This window comes from Caloenas nicobarica, chromosome 3 (genome assembly GCF_036013445.1).
Source record: "Caloenas nicobarica isolate bCalNic1 chromosome 3, bCalNic1.hap1, whole genome shotgun sequence".
NCBI classification, from domain to species: domain Eukaryota; kingdom Metazoa; phylum Chordata; class Aves; order Columbiformes; family Columbidae; genus Caloenas; species Caloenas nicobarica.
In genome coordinates this window covers 71,497,322-71,514,254 of record NC_088247.1, presented here as the reverse complement: position 1 = coordinate 71,514,254, position 16,933 = coordinate 71,497,322, and the positions used below count along the sequence as shown (strand labels likewise).

Here is a 16,933-nt window from a genome sequence, read left to right as displayed (position 1 = left end):
TGAAGAGATGCTGCCCGTCTCTCCTGAAGAGCAGCAAAGCACGAGCCGCTGGCAGCAGAGTGCACATGACCTTCGGGCACACCGCTGTACCCTCCTGCTGCTGCTCCGTCCCCTGCAGCTATGCCCACTCTACGATTCTATGATTTTACAGTCGATTAAAAGGCAGATTCTATGTATTGGATGATCACGGGCCCCATCCAATTAGGATGATCCAATTCTGACTGATGAAATCTAGGGACCATTATATGGAAACCATGAATCCACAGGTTGTTTTTAAGCAGAGAATGAAATTAATAAAGACCACAGTCCCTGGACTGACAAACAATCCAGCTATATCAGAGAAACGCATCAACAAAGCCTGTCTTGTGATAGTTTTGGATAAAGGACTGCTCACATGCTGTGCACTAGAAACAAGCAAAAATGCGTGCCAACTCACACGACCTGTGTATATTCTACAAATTGGAAGCTGATAAATTCCACTTATCTGTGTCTATCCTCAGCTCTTCTGCACAACACTGACAGCACTGCAAATTATTTACCATTCACCAGAATTCTTCATGTGGCCTGAGAATAGTTTCTGCATCAACTCTGCCCATTTTCATTTGGTAAACAATGACATTTCTTCTGTTTTACAAATGAAGCTAAAAATAGCCTCTTTCATTTCATAAATTCGCAAACTTCAACGCAAATGTGTTTTATACAGCAGCACAAGCACTGGGAGAAAACTGGGCTTATGAACAGCTGTGAAGAACCAACAGAGGATCTAAGTAAATTAGGCATCAGGAGAACCCTCTCTCTCTCTTCGGGAGGGAACTGTGCTTTTAACAGATTACAAAATAGCACAAAAATGGAAACCAATACGTCCTCTTTAAAAACACATTTGCAATAAAACGATTAAAACCACTATTCATAGCTTTTTTTTCCCCTCATAGTTTATTGAATGAAATGAAACAAAACAGAGAAACACAAAAAATAAGAACTGTGTTCCTGACATCTCATCTGTAAGGCAATCCTTTAGAAAGAAGAGCAAGGACCTCCTCCGAGTACAAAGGCCAAGAGAGACCACAGCGCCACAATACCAGAGACTCTAAAGGGCAAGAATAATAAAATGCTGTTAGACTTCTAATATTTAGGGCTTAATTTTGTTCTTATTAAGCTCTGAGATTTGATTCCAAAGCATGTCGGGCCAGAAATTCACCCTTCAAGAGCATTTCTGTCACCACCTCACCAGAGGGATGCACTTTGAATCTGGAATTCTCCCCAGAGCTTTTGACTCTGCTGGAGAAAACACACGTCCACCCCATATGTGGAAGACTCTGCCTCTCACTCCTCAAGCTTATTAGAGCTAGCACTACAGCTCATTAAGATAAGCCCCTGTCTGTTACGATAGCACACCTGTAGTCTTGTGCTATCCATGGGGTAACACTCCCTGGTTAATCAGTATCAAGATCAAAGTCCAGTTGCCCAGGGCTGAAAGCTCACAAGTGGCCACCCAGCAGTCGGCGAGTGAACATGCTTCCGAACCCCTTGTTCTTCTGAAGGGCTGGCAGAAGAACATGGCAAAAGAGCACCAGACTGCTGCTGGGACAGGGCCAGACCCCCTTGGAAGCAATGCTTTTCCCCCTACCCATTCCCGTGGTGTCTGTAACTCACTGCAGCAGGCAGTTCACGCTCGGAGAGTGCTTCCAGTGGTGATAGACAGAAACCCGCAGGTGAGGGTGATCCTTATAATCTCTCAGAACATGCCTGATGCTGTAATGAAAGTAGATGTCAGGAGCCACAGCTTGCAGGCTGCCTACAGCATCCCACAGCTCAGGACAGGAATCGCTTTATCCAAGAGTGGTCACAGCAGACTTAGATCAAAGAGGATCAAGGGGCAGGAAATTAAGACTTACTCCTTAAATTTATTGGAGAGCAGAAGGAACTGGTTCTTTGAAAGCCGTCTGACATCAAAGCGACAAAAAGCATTAAACTCTTGGTATATGTGCCTTTCATTCAGCCCTGGCCAGCCTTGGACATGGACAACCAGGAGAGGGGGATGTTGGCAGGAAGCATCTTCTCCAGAAAAATTCTGGAAAACGTGCAATACAGAGACATGGATCTGAGTTTGGAAATACTATAGATGCACTACTGATATAATCAGAAAATATGCAAAACATGACACATAAGACAGGTTGTACAACACAGCCGTTGATGTAAAATTATTTTTCTTTTGTCCCAAGATTCTTCTGAACACAAGTCATAAAAGCAAACTGTCATGATTACCATGGAGAAACCACCAGAGAAACAGCAAGCTCTCTAACAGAGCAGAGAGAATTAGGGCAACATAAACTAATGCCATCTTACAGGATAACAATACAAAAACATTTCACAAAGCAGAAATTCAACTCATTTGCCATTTTGAAACATCAGTTGTGTCATTTATACGATGGCAACTTCTGCCAACGTGGGCCCAGGCACTGGTGGATTTTTCTCCTCTAATGAAGCCATCAAGTAGGCGACTGACCTATGCACCCCACCAACTGGTCACAGACCTGCAATTCATACGCACAATGCTTGAAACACTTCCTCGGATGAAATTCACTTTGTTCAGATAGTCAGCTAACACGGTGAGATACTGAGAGAAAGAAGGATCAGCCTCCACTGCATCACTACATCAGAAAACAAAATGGAACAAAGTGTTGTTTCTCCAGTGCTGCACTGCTGCGCAGTGTCTCTGGAGCACAGAGCTCCTGAAGAAGCTCTTTCACTAGGGAGAAAATAGGTATTTCAGATCTTGGTATCTTCTACAGAAGTCAAAAAGCTGCAAGCAAAGGGAAGGGATTTGAACAGTTGCCTGTTAGCAACTTAACTGAAGGCACTGAATCACACAGATTTCAAAAATGGAAACTAGTGGAAAATGATTTGACCCTTACCCAAGTGAACTGAACTTGAGAGAGCTCGTTTGAGGATAAAGGAGTCACAATGCCATTTCCCAACCTCTGAGCCACTGCATGGCCCCTTAATTCATTTTTTAAATGTCAGCTTTGACATAAAGCTACTACTTTCAGATTTATAAAGTAAAAATCTAATTAGAACAGTGACATTTCCAGTAACACTTTCTCTTATCCAAAAGGAAGGCCAGTCTGCAAAACAAAAAGTCAGCCAGAGTGAACTGACAACTGTTTTCCGTAGGACCCACCCTTGTAATGCAATTTTCAGTAAACATTTAAACATCACTCACTCTGTGGATCTGCACAGTAGCAAATGAGCTGACTTCAGAAGAACTAGAAGGAACAATGAGGTGGCATTAGAACGAAGCTAAAGAAACAGAACTAAACAAATGGAAAGCAAAAACTCACTAAAGTGCAGCTAGGTTACTAAGAGCAACAGACTGTATATAAACAAATATTTCTTAGCATCAAAGAGAGCTACAGAGCAGGAATGGAATTACCAAGTCCCTACACAAACTTTAAAGAAGTGTTTCAGAAGCATTTTACCTGAACCACAGAGAAATGCATCATAGCCTGCCTCATGAGGAGATTTCTTCTCAGCTGTAAGTATCCAACAAAATAAATTAAAAAAAGAAGTAAATACCTTTAGTACACCGTGGAAACCGCTCCACTGCAGAATCCAAACATTCATAAGAACCACTGTTCTGTTTTGGGGTTTTCACCCCCACCTTCAGCTCTGTTTCCTTCCTCACCCTGAAACCTTTACGCCCCATAGAAAGTCGATGCTTCTACCACGGATTTTAAAACAAAACCAACAAAAAGGCTGCAGTTACACGAATCACTGAAAAGCTTAGTGAGATGTACATTACAAAATATTAACTTCCCTGAAGATCTAAACCAAATTGTGCTGTATATGTTACTGACGGTATGGGAACCAGGAACCATTTCAAAATGCAGGAGGCCCTGCGCTGCAGGACACGGCGCTGCCGAGAGAAGCCAGAAAACATCTGCCTCGCAGCCAGGATCACCCCATGTACTGAACACAGCCCCCTGCACACACAGCACCACTAACTCTGCACATGAGCCACCAACTCCTGCTGTTTTCTATGCTAGGACCACTGTTTCCCACCTCCCCTGCCCCTCCCAAGGGCTACCGACTCCTCACAGGCCCATGTTGGGCTCAGTTCAACCTAACTTAGCACGAACAGCATCTGTGCTAGCAGCGTGATGCGCCCTGCACTACCCTCAGCAGCTACTGGGGACATGCAGAACAAAAGACATTTTGGGAGCCCGGGCTTTGGGTCTGGACAAAAATGTGTATCAGCAGACCCACTGGAACTCATTCATGCTTTGCATGTGCACAGCCATAAGGTAAAACAAAAGCCCTTTTAGCTACCTGACTTGGAAGATCTACTGAAGAACGTACCATATCTTGAGCAGTCACTTGCAAGAGTGATCACTGGGGATGCTGGATCTGTTGGATTTAGGTTGCTGCTGAAGACAAGTGGATGTGTAAGATTTTTGTCTTTCCTCATTACACTAAAGTTACTGTTCTCTAGTGACCTGTGGCTTCATTTCAGAAAAAGCTACTGAAGACTTTAAAAGGACTTTTGGTAGAATTCTGTGAAAAGGCTAAGATACTTAGCTCAATAATATCTACCAGTTTTCTTCCTGAAAACTAACTCCTAAATACTTCCTCAGTCTCTTTCCCCAATTAAACCTCCTAAGCAGCAAGTCTACTCTAACTGCATGCAAAACATGTGAACAGAACTAAAAATCCATGGAAAACTCCAAGGGAAGGGGTTGACTAGATGGTTCTATTTGAATGGGGAACTTGGGAGGACAGATTAATAAAGATACCCACGGAATGACTGAAATAAAAGAACAAGCAAGCATGAAAGCTGATGAGAATCTGCAGTCTGAAACTGATAAACAAAAATAACCAGAATCCCAGTACTGTTTTTATAAGCACTAATTTCACATCTCCTTCTTGGGAGTAGGGGGTAAGGGGAAAGTGGCAAAATCTTCCTTTTCTTAGAAAAATTGACGTGAAAACAATGTATCCACAAAATAAATGTATAAAAAAAAAAGAGAACTCTTCTACTGTATCAGGGCTAAGCTCATGAGATGCAATATCTACTTATCTGCTCCATTTGAACATTGTATTTAGTTACTGCTTTGGGCTCAGTGCAGCTCTTTCTTGGGAGCTGGCATTTGACAGTAGGGTGTATTTTCATTGAGAACCGAAACTCGCCCATTTCATAACATGACATAAGCAACATACAACACTAAAGCTGTGTGTAAAGCTGTCTGCAAGCCAAACCTCTGACCAAAGTAGTAATGGTGGTACACTATGAGAACTGACTTAGAACAAATAATTTACTGCATAATTACTTTATACAAAAGATAAGCAAATACCTTGCTCTTAAATTTAGAAAAACAAGAAAGCAGCTGAAAAAACATGTGGGAGGAGGGCATTTATGAACATACAAAATTATTGACTTTGAAAAGAAAACAAAGGGATTGCTGAAGGCTTTATAGCACACCACTTACCTGCACAGAACCTCATACACCTCCAAAAGATTAGATACTCGAGGAAATGGACATTTCTATAAAACAAGAACATTTTTGAAAACCAACCAAGACAGACCTCGTGGTAAGTGAGCTCAGTTAGCGGTCCTGCTGATTCATTAGATGAGGTCTACAAAGCAGAATGTCTCAGGGCAACACTGAGAACTGTTCACAGTTCTGTAACCACAGAGCACTGAGGAAAGATACCCTCTCTTTTGGGTGAAAGACAAGCTTTAACTCTAAATAAAAAGACCTTTGCATCTCACCTTCCAGACGGATTTTGTTACAGTCTTGGTGTCTATGAGGACAGGAAACAGATTGTGAATATTCTTTTTAAACTCTTCATAGCTTTCTGAAAGCAGAACACATGTGAATAAAGACACTGTAAAACTGAGGAAAAGCCAAAGGTATTTCAAGTGAATGAGGAAGAGGTGGAGTCAGAGGAACGATGTGCCTCTCCAGCAGTTACAGCTCAGAAGAGGCATCTAGAACTGCTGCTTGCTAAGCACTGTGGGTGGCTGGGGCAGCAAATGACCACTGTGCTTTCTGTCCTATCCCTGTTGCAAAGGCAGCAGCATGGGGACAGCAAAGTACAGCATTACCTGGAAGGGGCTTGTAGAACTTGTCGTGAAGATGCATAAGGTCCATAAGCATGTTGTGTCCCACCAGGGGCTAAGGGAAGAATATAAACATAACAGCCCATTGGAGCATAATTTTGCAGAGAGCTCAGAGAAAACCAATTTCAGGCATGCTCAACAGCTGTAATGCTTTCCTCCTGCAGACAGCATCCACACATGCTCACCCAAAAGTCATTCAGGCTGCAAAGCTCATAGGAGAACTACTGCTTTCAGGAAATCAGACTTGTGGACTCTCTTAGGAGGATATTTTTTCAGCAGCATTCTAGTTTGAGTGGACCTAAGGAGCTAAGTGGATTCTCAGTTCAGGTGAACACTGGTAAAATCCTCCACTGATCAGATTTATAGGCTCACTCACAAGAAGGAGGACAGCCTTTGCCTGCACATCACCCATAGTGTCCTGAAGCCAAAATTCATTCAATAATCTGCATATAGAACATAAGAATTTCCACATATAAACTGGTCTATCACATGCTGAAAAGCATAACTTGCCCACAGGCAAGAATCTGCTCAGCTTTCTTAGATGGTGACTCGTGCTGTGTAACACAAAGATTTTCAACATTGCAGACTCCTGCATTTTCTCAAGTGACACGAGAAACACATTGCAGAATGGGTTCTGGCTCCCTCTTCCCTGGCTGCACTTGTTTTGCACAAGTAATATAAAAGCAACACAGGGAAACCTAGTGTTTGGATCCATAATTCTGATGATGCTTTGGGAGCAGGACCTGGTCAGCAAGAAGATGTAATGTTTCTTATTTTTTCTAACCATGACTGCAACCTAAGAATTCATCTCAGTTTTACTTACAACTAAACAAGATGATCACACTGAATGAGTTATTTAATACAAATTACTACTTTATCTTTTATTAGCCCTCTACATTCAGTGTAGCAAATCAACGAGAGATGGAAAAAGAAAGTAGGGATGAGGCATTTTACCTTCTTGGCTTTAACAAGTGTCTGGAAGAGGTTGGTGAAGCCCCGGGCAGACAGGAGAATGAGCTCTTTCTGGCAGCAGTCATAAGGAGAGTTCTCCAGAAGCCGGCGATGCTGCAGACTCACTTTTTTCACCATTACCTAAAAAGGAGAGTCATTGAGTATCTCAGCCTCCAATGCTACTTGTATGCACATTGCTTACTGGGGTTCAGTAACGCTGAGGATAAGTTCAGCTTCTAGGCAATGAAGAATGGAGAAACAGTGGGACATCAGAACTGTCTCACTTCTCTTCCATATGGAGATCAGTGCTCCAGTAACAAAAGAGACCTGCTCTAAGGGTGTCTTATTAATGCTTCTCTGGATAAGAGGATGGTTCCTACCACAGGTTTTTTTGGAGCACAATGAACACCATTCAATTTGACACCAATATGGTAAGTTCATGGCACCGAAAAAAAGAATCAAACAGCAATCACACAAACGGAGTCCCCAAAGTCTATGCTTCAGGTGAGAAGCCTGGGTAAATCTGTCACTCTGATGACACTGGTTATCAGACCAAAATAGTACTAATTTAAAAAAAAAAAAAAAAAAAAAGAGACTTCTACTTCTAAATCTACTTCTAAGCAACTGACTGGTATGTTTTCTGATGCATGTTTTGAGAAGTCCACAGCCATAGGTATAATTCACAAAATACTGCATCAAATGTAAAATAGCAAACAGCAAAACAGCAAGCCACACAACAGATTAAAAGTCTTCGAAGCAACTACATGGCAAAACTCAGCAAAGGAAAAAACACAAAAAGAGGCTAATTGTACATTCTTGTGGAGGTATTGAAGGAGAGATCTAACAAAGTTTAGAGACACAGAGAGGGTCCCTCCAGAAGTGCCCCAAGGACAGGCACTTCCACCTCGAGGTATTTTGTGGCTACAGGACAAACAGAAAGCAAGGTTACTCGGTTTTCTGGATCCCTTTTATTGGGATCCCACAGTCAACACTTCCCAGAACATTCCTTTGTAATTTTCTTCTCTTCCTCCAGGACCCTATCATTAAATGTATAAGCAACATTTCAGAGTCTCTGCAAGAACGTCAGTTCTATCTGCCTAGACAGAACCCCCCTTTTCAAAAAGTCCACATTACTATCTCACCTTCTTGTCTCCAAGAGGCTGTGTCCAAACATTTTGGAGAGCCTGTCTCAGAACCAGCTGAACTTCAAACATCTGATAGCCTGAGACAAAAAAAACCCACCACCAGTAAAAACTTCAGAGGTGCAGACAAGCCTATTCAGGAAAATGCATTCTTCTAGACAGAAGGACTGACCAGATGTTTCTTCCCCAGTGTACAGAAAATACTCACGAATGTAAGACCTTGGTACATTACCACACATGATAATAGGAAAAAAAACACCCAACAAAACAAGGACAAAAAAAAAATACACAAACAAAAAACCGCACCAAACCCATCTCCCTACCCCCCCTCCAAAAAAGAAAAAAAGGCCACAGTGAGAATTACAGGCAAATAAGCTTTTGTGGGGACACAAGGGAAAGGAAAAGGCTATCTGAAAACAGGGAGGAAGGCTACTACTCTGAAAAAGACTGTGGTTTTGGAAAGTTTCAGAGCAACACACTCAGAAGCCAAGCACAGATGAAAGGTACCAGTGCATTTTCACCCACAGCTGATAAAGAACTAACCCAATCCTCTTCTGAACAGTATGTAAAAACACACCTTAATCAGTCTTATTGCTTACTTAAATAAATGTCTTTCTTGTCACAGGTGCTCACAATTGCCAGACCCTATTGAAGTATCAGTAACGTATCTACTACAGCTGGCATAGCAGATACAAAACACAGCACACTCCCCACCACTCCCCACCTCCTGTATTTTACACTCTGCAAAAAAGCAACAACAGACAAAGCCTTTAATACTTTCTGTCCTTCTTAACCTTTTCTGTATTTTATTCCCTGACCTAAAGGATTAAGATTTGGTCTCTGTGAGCAAATGTACAAACTATTCTCTGCTACAGTTCCCTGTCCCTCAACTCCTCCAAACCAGCACAGAAATTCCTCAGCTCTGCTGCAGTGCTCCCAAAAGCTAACGCAGGTGGCAAGCAGCATGTTTATCCTCATTGGCACATAGATGTGTCTCCATGGGGCTCCTTGTTGCTCCCCATGAGAAGGAACAAACTCAGAAAGGTGGCCCGCCTTTCCCTTCTCCAAGGGGAAGAAAACAAAAACCAGATCACTCAGGATGTAAAACAAGTCAAAAGTTGTCCTGACCCAGAGCAAATACAATTCTCCAGTTGCTGCTCTGAAGCAGCACAAAATGGAAGCCGGTTACCACCAGGCATGCTCCAAGTGCCTAGACACCCACTTCCACTACAGAAAGACCCATCACCATAACAGAGCAGAAAATCAGAGCCCAGAGATGAATGCCTCACAGGAACTGAGGCGTGGACAGGGGCAAAGAGTTGTGAAGGCAGGATGGGCACAGATGCTTTCACTCTCAACAAAGCAGTTTAACAGAACAGGCAGCGAAGGACAGTAGCTGCCCCAGAGGTTCAGGAGAAGTGATGAAGCCCCTCAGAGCCCACAGGTGCCAGGGGGAGGCACCCTGTTTCTTACCACTCAGATCCTGCAGAACCATAGTATCATCTTCCTCTGCTGCAGCTATCCAACAGGTCACTTCATCAATAGCCTTCTTCAGCACATCCCTGTCTAGGTCACTACAGCAGTATTGGGGAGAAAGAGGCAGAGTGTGAAAAAAAGCTCTTTACAGAGAGAGCCTTGTGCCTTGCTGCACGAATGCAAAAGCATCACTTCCCAACATTCACACAACTCTCCAGATTGTGTCCTGTCATCTCAGTCTTCCTTCAGACAGACCACAGCGTGCTTGAACAGCTGGCAGTGAGGCATTCAGGCCAATAGGCTTTAATATTTCTACAAAACATGATCCGAGTGCAGGTGAGCTGCCAACACAGTACTGAGGATCTACTCTGAATAGTGCTCACCTGCTGACTTTCCAGCTACCCGCTGAGAGATGCTGGCTAAAGATCTTCTCCTGTTCCTCATTCATGTACGGGATTCCATCTTTGAGGAACTGAGGGGAGAAAAAAAAATGTCAGGTTGGTTACTCTCCCCTGGACTTTCTCACAGCAAGTTAGACAATAACAGGTTAGGTAGGTCCAAAACTGGCATATACTTAGAAGATGCTGGTGTTCCTCATTCTCAGAATATCCTCTTTGGAAATACAAACTGCAGGTAATCCAAGATGCATTCTTACATAAAGGCAGATGTGTTTACGTATGGAGGAAAGAAAAGGATTTTTATCACCTGTAAGATTTTTTTTTTGCTCTGCTTTTACTTTTCCTTTAATGAGATACTTAAAATGTCAAGATATCATGATGCTTCCTGTCTAAAATTGCTGAACAGTGCTCTTATGTGATGACATAGTCTGAATGTTATAGGAAATATGGTGATATGCAAGATGCAGGTAAACTGAGACCCCACTGGGGTCTTTTTAGTACCTCCTCAGCTCACCAGAGATAGGTTTTCTTTTTTAGAGGTGAGGAAATCTGTCTTAGGCTGACAAAGATGTGGCTATTGACCCTACAGCAGTTCAGAAAAAACACCACTCACTCTTGATAACGAGCCACATGAAGCATTCATACTCTAGCAGGATGCTATTTACCCCAGAAATGGAGCATTTAGGGATATTAATCCTAATTTCTCCTGTAATTGCACAGACTTCCTTTGTTCTAGATTTCTGGTAGAGAGATTACATACCTTATTATAGTCAAAGCCATAATGAGACAGGAACTGAATGCTAGATGCAGAGAGGGTGAATTCGACATCCGTAACTCCCAATGTTGCGGGAAAGAGATAAAAATTGTATGAATGCACCACATACCTACAATTAAAAGAAAAATAACTCTAGAAGACAGTTGCAGGAAATAACTCCTCCCAAGAGAATTCTGCATAAAATCTCAACTGCACTGTCTTCATTATAATAAACTGCCTTTTTTTTTTTTTTACTTACTTTTTTGAATTTTCATTTGAGAATATCGCCAGCCCTGCAAGAGAGAGAAACTTCCCTTGACATAACAATGTTTAGCTGGATGTCTACAGACACTGAAAATTAGGTCAGGGATGCGGGGACGCCCTGATGGAGTACATTTGCCATTCACTGATGCCACAGTGCAAATCCTAACAGGAACCACCACCACAAGGCTGCTCCCCAGCTCCCTGAGAGCTGAAGAGGGACAAGCTTTCAGTGCTAAGTGGGAAAAGGACTCAAGTCTGATTAAATAGGAAATAAATTTAGCAATGGGTGAGAAGAGTTGAGTGGGTGACAAAAATCTCCAGCTGTGCGTGCGCAGATCCAACTATGCTACAGAAGCATTTGGAAGGAGCTAGGCACCACAGATGACTGAAATGTGTTTTTTACTACTTGTTTGGTGGTTTTTTTTTTTTTTAATTAATCCCTAAAAAGCACATTAAGATTTTACATAGTCTATGGCTTTGAACAATATTTTAAACAGTTTTGGAGCTGTTTCTTGACCTCTACCTAGTTCTTAACTGTAGCCCTTCACCACCACAGGCCCTTCCCTGTTTTTTTTTTTATTATTTTAGGAATATCAGAAATACTAGCCTTCATTTTCCTTTGATAGTCCCCTTACTCATACACTGTATTAAATAACACACCCTTGAATAGGAGCTGCTGCCACCTACTTCTTGCTTGCATCCTGTTTTAAAAGCCCTGTATTTGTACCTGCAATCTTTAAACATGAATGACTTTAGACAGGTAAAAAGTATCTAGTCAGCCTGACTTTACATTATTTAAGAGAGTATTAAACAGCAGAGAGGAAAAAAACCAAACAAGCAAACAAACTAGCACAGCAAGCAAATGTCTCTGTAACGAGTGAATTAAGACCAGAGCTACCTGCAAGGCTCACTGGCTGGCAAAAAGCCAGTTACCACCAAGACCTCAGGAGGTTATTTTCTGTGTCAGAACAGCACTTACCGAGCTGAGTAACCGTGAAGCGCTGAACGCTCTGCCTGGCCTTCAGGTACCGCTCCACGGGGGAATCAAACAGGCTATGAACAAAACCAGAATTGGGGGGAGTGGAAACACGGTTTGCAGCGCACACGTTGTTCTCACAGAGCTATAGGAGCAAGTCTCCCTCATATTTCAAGGCCAACAGCTTTACCTGGGCTCGTTATTTTCTGGGCAACTTGAATGCAAGCCAGTAAACTCCATGTCAAAGGCTGTTGGGATGGAAAGAACACCAAAAAAATCTGAAATATGAAGCATGCATTTCCCCAGCACCAAGTCGAGGGTCTGTGAAGCACCTCTCTTCACCATAACCTCTGTGTCAGACCCAGTGGTACGAGCTCAAGAGAAAAGGCAACTGCCTGCTGTGGAAGCGAGGTCTCCTGCTCCTTCGCCCCTGGGGCAGGACGAGGAACGGAAACCTTCGCGTACACGCACCCCCGGGGGTGGCTGCCTCGCTCTGTGCAGCGCCCTCCCGGCAACTACCCCTGCGCCCCGGCCCACCGAACCGAGGCCAGCACCCCGGAGCGGGCTCCCTTCCCGGCCTCTGCTGCCCGCCCTGAAGCCCGGCGCCTCAGCGCTCGCTGCCCTGGCGCACGGCAGCGCCATTACCGGCTCACACACACACAGCCCGGTGCCCGCGGCGCCACGGCCTCGCCCCGCGCCGGGCCTGCAGGGGCCGGGCCGGCCGCCGGGGCTCAGGGCGCCGGTAGCGGCCGCCGGGCCGGCCCCCCACGGCTCACCCAGGAAGGCGGCGTGGCGGATGCGGCCCCGCAGGAGCGGCAGGTGCCGCTCGAAGCCCGCAGCCCCCACCTCCATCGCCGCCCTCCGCGCTGCCCCCGGCCCGGCGCGCCTGCGTTCCCGGCCATGCGGCGGGGGCGGCTCTTCCCCGCCTTTAATAAAAAAGGCAGAAGCCGGCAGAACCGCCGGCTGGGAAGCTGCCAGCACCGGTGTGCGCACAAGCGGCGGGAAATGGGCTGCTCATCCCTGCGGCTGCACCTGGGCAACTGCCCCCCTGCACCCGCGAGGGGTAAGAAAACAAATCCAAGGGCTGCAACAAAGCTGCAAGGACAAGTTAGGGGAATTTAATCTTTCTACCAAGTTTAGCACATAACTTTATTACAGTTCTGAACATTCACATAAGTGACTGTATTTTGCTGGATCAAGCATTTCAAGGAACAAACACAAAATCAAATACCAAAAAAAACCCGCCGAACCAAAATACCTTTAAAATTATTTAATTCTGAAGTGAATTCTGCTAGTCTGTCAGGTCGAACTATAACAGTTTATTCTAGCCTTAAAATAAAGGCATTGGGGATTTCAAAAATCAAGAATGTGACAAACTTCCAGACCTTCAAGAACATTTTATTATAAGATGCCACGTTCCAAGTTTCTCCAGTGCTGGACTTTCACTGTGCCTCTACACACACACCTGAAGAAGTGTTTGCTGTTCTTTGGAAAGTTTTCCCAACAGTCTCCATTTACCTATAGATTCTTCGTGGCTCACGCAGAACGACACCACCCTCCTGCACAGCTTTTTCAAATGCCTGAATCTTGTACAAAAGAGAGAGAGACACAAGTAAGTACAAAGAAAAGCCGCAGCACCAAAATATCAGTGGGGACATGTTTATGTGGAGGGGCAGAGGTTAACAGCCTCACTGAAGCATAATGCCAGCAACTGAAGCTTGTCAAAGTTACCCTTCTGAGCATTGCAAGGGATTGTCAAGCCACATAAGAAAACTAATGGAGAAAAATTATGTTTAAAAAGGAAAAAAAAAGACCAAATGAGTGTCAGGAGATGGGTACTTGCCGAGTCACAACGATATTCCCAGGGGATAACAGCTTTGAAGTTCACAAAGTTGATTCCTGCTTCCAAGCAGCGCTGTGCCATTACGCGGCCAAGGTTTTGGCACGCCGCTACTCCCTTGGGGCTGTACAGGTGTCTCTTTATGGCCCACTCTCGGGTAGAGGCAGATACCACAACATCCCCATTACAGCGCTCAACAAAGGCTTCTACATAATGCTGTGTCCGCACAAGCCGTAATCTGAGCGAAGGAAAGAAACAACATGGGATGTGATGTCTTTTCCAGATCTAAAGAGAGAACACATTCAAATGCTTAAATGCATTAATGACTCACTGTAAGTAAAACAAAGTACTGAGCTATTACTACAATAATGATTTCTTAATATTGCTTTTATTATCTTATCGACGTTTTTGTTTACTTTATTAGAACATAAAAATAAGACTCATTTTGCCAGTCCAATGTGGTGAAATTCAAGAGCAACTTCTCGGCAGTTACGTGGGTGACAGTCCTATGCTGCCTCATGCCTGCACTTACTCCAAACCAAGCACAGCCTGGTACAGGTGCTAAAAGGCTCGATCAGAGGAATTCCTCCTGCAGAAATGTAGCTCTAGGTTTGCTATGCAGTCTCTTAAAGGCTTCTGCTTACACAGTGGGTAACAACTTGTCAGGATGAGCAAGGGGTCAAGCATGACTTCCTAAGCCATAACACATAACCACGGAGTACTAAGAGCAACTACTTTCTATTGCATTGAGGCAATGTCAGATTTCCAGGTGTGAACAAACTGGACGTAGTTCTCTCCTCAAGAACAAAATAATGATTTTGAATCCCCAGCTTAAAATGAACTTATTTTCCAGAGGACAAGCAATCAGCATTTTCTAGAAACAGAAAACTCAGACTATTATGGTGCCCCAAATAAAACAATGATGCATGGTCAGCACACAACTAGAAGAATCCTAAGTTAAGCAGCAATTGCTTAAGCAATATTACTGGATGGCAAAATCTTCAACATATATGTGATACTAGCCTGCTGTTCTCTGAACACGGACAATACCTGTTGATTAAGAACAACTAAGGGAAGCAACCGATTCAGCAACCCCAAAAGCACATTTTGTAGCATTTCCACCTGCTGGGATTTTGGTTTGTTTTTCTTTTAGAGCTGTAATTTCTGCTGGTGACTTTCTGACTCACCTATGCCAGAATTCACGCTTTGGCCATGTTGTTTTCCAGCCACGCTCCTTCCTAGCTAGGGCCAACTGCTCCAGGTTCCGAGGATTCCTGTTAGTGAACTCTGGGGCAACAATCTCATTTTCGCTTGTGTCCACTTCAGTCTCAGTTTTGATACTGGCTGTAGTTGATGCAAAACGAAGACCTTGAGGTAAAGCAAGAAATAAAAACCCCAGAGTTAAAAAAATGTACTGCAGACAGTAGAACAAATACAATACAGAATGATACACCTTGGAAAAGTTAGCAGGGCAAAATTAGCTTTTTTTTTTTTTTTGAACAGTATATAGATGGATTACCAGAGTTCAACCCGTTTCTCCACCTGCTGAGGTGAGCTGTAGGCTAAAGATGAAAAGTACATTAACGGTGGCTCAAAACACACTCATAAAATATAAATTCATGCATGACTAAAAGATCCCTAGGACTAAGGCTTTACAAAATACTGAAAGTGAAATACACAAAGAACCAATGACAGCACCACCAAATAACAAGGTAAAAATCCTCTCGCTAATTAAACTAACAAACAGGATGTGTAGACAGGCTTGCAAACTCACTCTGCCACACAACTTTTTGATCCAGAGAGGCAGCGGGAACCCCTCACCAAAGTAACTGGCAGGGCCTCCCCGTGCAGACCGCCCGCCTCGGCCGGAGCGCACCAGCAGCGCCCCGTCCCGCAGCGGCCCGAACACCCGTCCCCGGCAGGAGCCCGGCACAGACCGGGCCCGCGCACGGCGGAGCAGCCGCGCCAAGACACCCGGCTGCCGGCTCACCCAGCGAGCGGCCCTCCGCCGGCAGCACGGGGGCCACGGAGCCCCGCTGCCGGGAAAGGAAGGCAGGGCGAGCCGCGGAGGGGCTGCGCTTACCCGCTCCACGTGCCCGGAGGCGGCCGGCCGCCAGCAGCAGGCGGCTGCTCAGCGCCATGGGGAGCCGGTGCCCGCCGCGGCCTCGGGCTGCAGCCCCTCCGCTCAGCCGCACCCGGGCGCCGCCATCTCGGTGAGGCCGGCTTCCGGGGGAACGGGCCGACCTCGGAAGGGCTTCCGCCCGCAGGGCGTGATGTCATACGGAAGCACGGATTTCTTTTTCCCGCTCCGTGTAGCGGCGGCCAGCTACTGTTCCGCTGCATGAGTGAGCCCCTGCGCGAGCTCCTTGGGAAAAGTGCACAGTTCCTCAGTAACTCTTCCCTGACTCGGGGAATCACTTTTTTTTTTTCCTCCATCGGAAAAAGGGCGTGAGGAGGTCCCGGGGCGGCGCTTCCTGGAACGGGGCCCAAGAGGCAGCTGAGCCCAGCAAGCGGACAGGCCGGCTCCCGCCCTCCCAGCGCTTATGGAGGCCACGGGACACAGACCAGAGCCGCTGCAAGGACTGCCTGCCCTTAGTAAAAGCACAACTGTTTCTTCCGGGCTGCAGACCGCGGCTCTATGGCTACAAGCGGCGCTGGCACGGCCACGCGGCAGCCGCCACCCAGCTCCCCCGCCGCTACAGTTATCCTGAGCTCTGCCCAACCCCACACCGCTTGCGGGGACCGGGAGGGCAGCCACACACCCCCGGTACGACGCCGTAGGCCCCCGCCCGCCCCGGGCCGCGCCCCTGACAGGCGGCGGAGCCAGCGCGCATGCGCCGGAGACAGCAGAGCTTCTAGAACCTCCTGGAAGTCCTCCCGCCCCTCCCGCGGCGTGGCGGCTTTGTTCAACGGCACGAACCAATCGCGGCTTGAGCCTGGGCCGTGCCGCACCCCTGGATTGGACAGGCAGGGTGTGGCCCCGCCCCTCGCGCGCGCGGGGCTGGCCGCTG

At 45.6% G+C, this 16,933-nt stretch overlaps 2 protein-coding genes across 3 annotated transcripts; both read right to left on the bottom strand.

Annotated features, from left to right (window-relative positions):
* Positions 1-1,006: 1,006 nt before the first annotated feature.
* On the bottom strand, positions 1,007-12,934 carry PNLDC1 (PARN like ribonuclease domain containing exonuclease 1). 2 transcript variants are annotated; one of them, XM_065631933.1, is made up of 19 exons: positions 12,859-12,934; positions 12,273-12,330; positions 12,086-12,159; positions 11,102-11,135; positions 10,849-10,972; positions 10,074-10,162; positions 9,688-9,788; positions 8,215-8,294; positions 7,076-7,213; positions 6,107-6,176; positions 5,771-5,856; positions 5,487-5,542; positions 4,360-4,427; positions 3,480-3,533; positions 3,224-3,266; positions 2,552-2,651; positions 1,896-2,071; positions 1,654-1,752; positions 1,007-1,087 (listed from the first exon to the last, which is right to left on the bottom strand). In XM_065631933.1, the coding sequence occupies exons 1-19, from the start codon at positions 12,932-12,934 to the stop codon at positions 1,015-1,017; spliced, it is 1,599 nt and encodes a 532-aa protein (XP_065488005.1). In that variant the 3' UTR covers positions 1,007-1,014. The 2 variants fall into 2 exon arrangements, with proteins under 2 accessions (XP_065488005.1, XP_065488006.1); XM_065631934.1 differs by lacking the exon at positions 12,859-12,934 and having other exon boundaries at positions 4,360-4,424; positions 12,273-12,322.
* Positions 12,935-13,337: 403 nt separating this feature from the next.
* Positions 13,338-16,155, bottom strand: MRPL18 (mitochondrial ribosomal protein L18). Its single transcript, XM_065631991.1, has 4 exons — positions 16,006-16,155; positions 15,110-15,290; positions 13,926-14,160; positions 13,338-13,668 (listed from the first exon to the last, which is right to left on the bottom strand). The coding sequence occupies exons 1-4, from the start codon at positions 16,061-16,063 to the stop codon at positions 13,597-13,599; spliced, it is 546 nt and encodes a 181-aa protein (XP_065488063.1). The 5' UTR covers positions 16,064-16,155; the 3' UTR covers positions 13,338-13,596.
* Between the last annotated feature and the right edge of the window lie 778 nt (positions 16,156-16,933).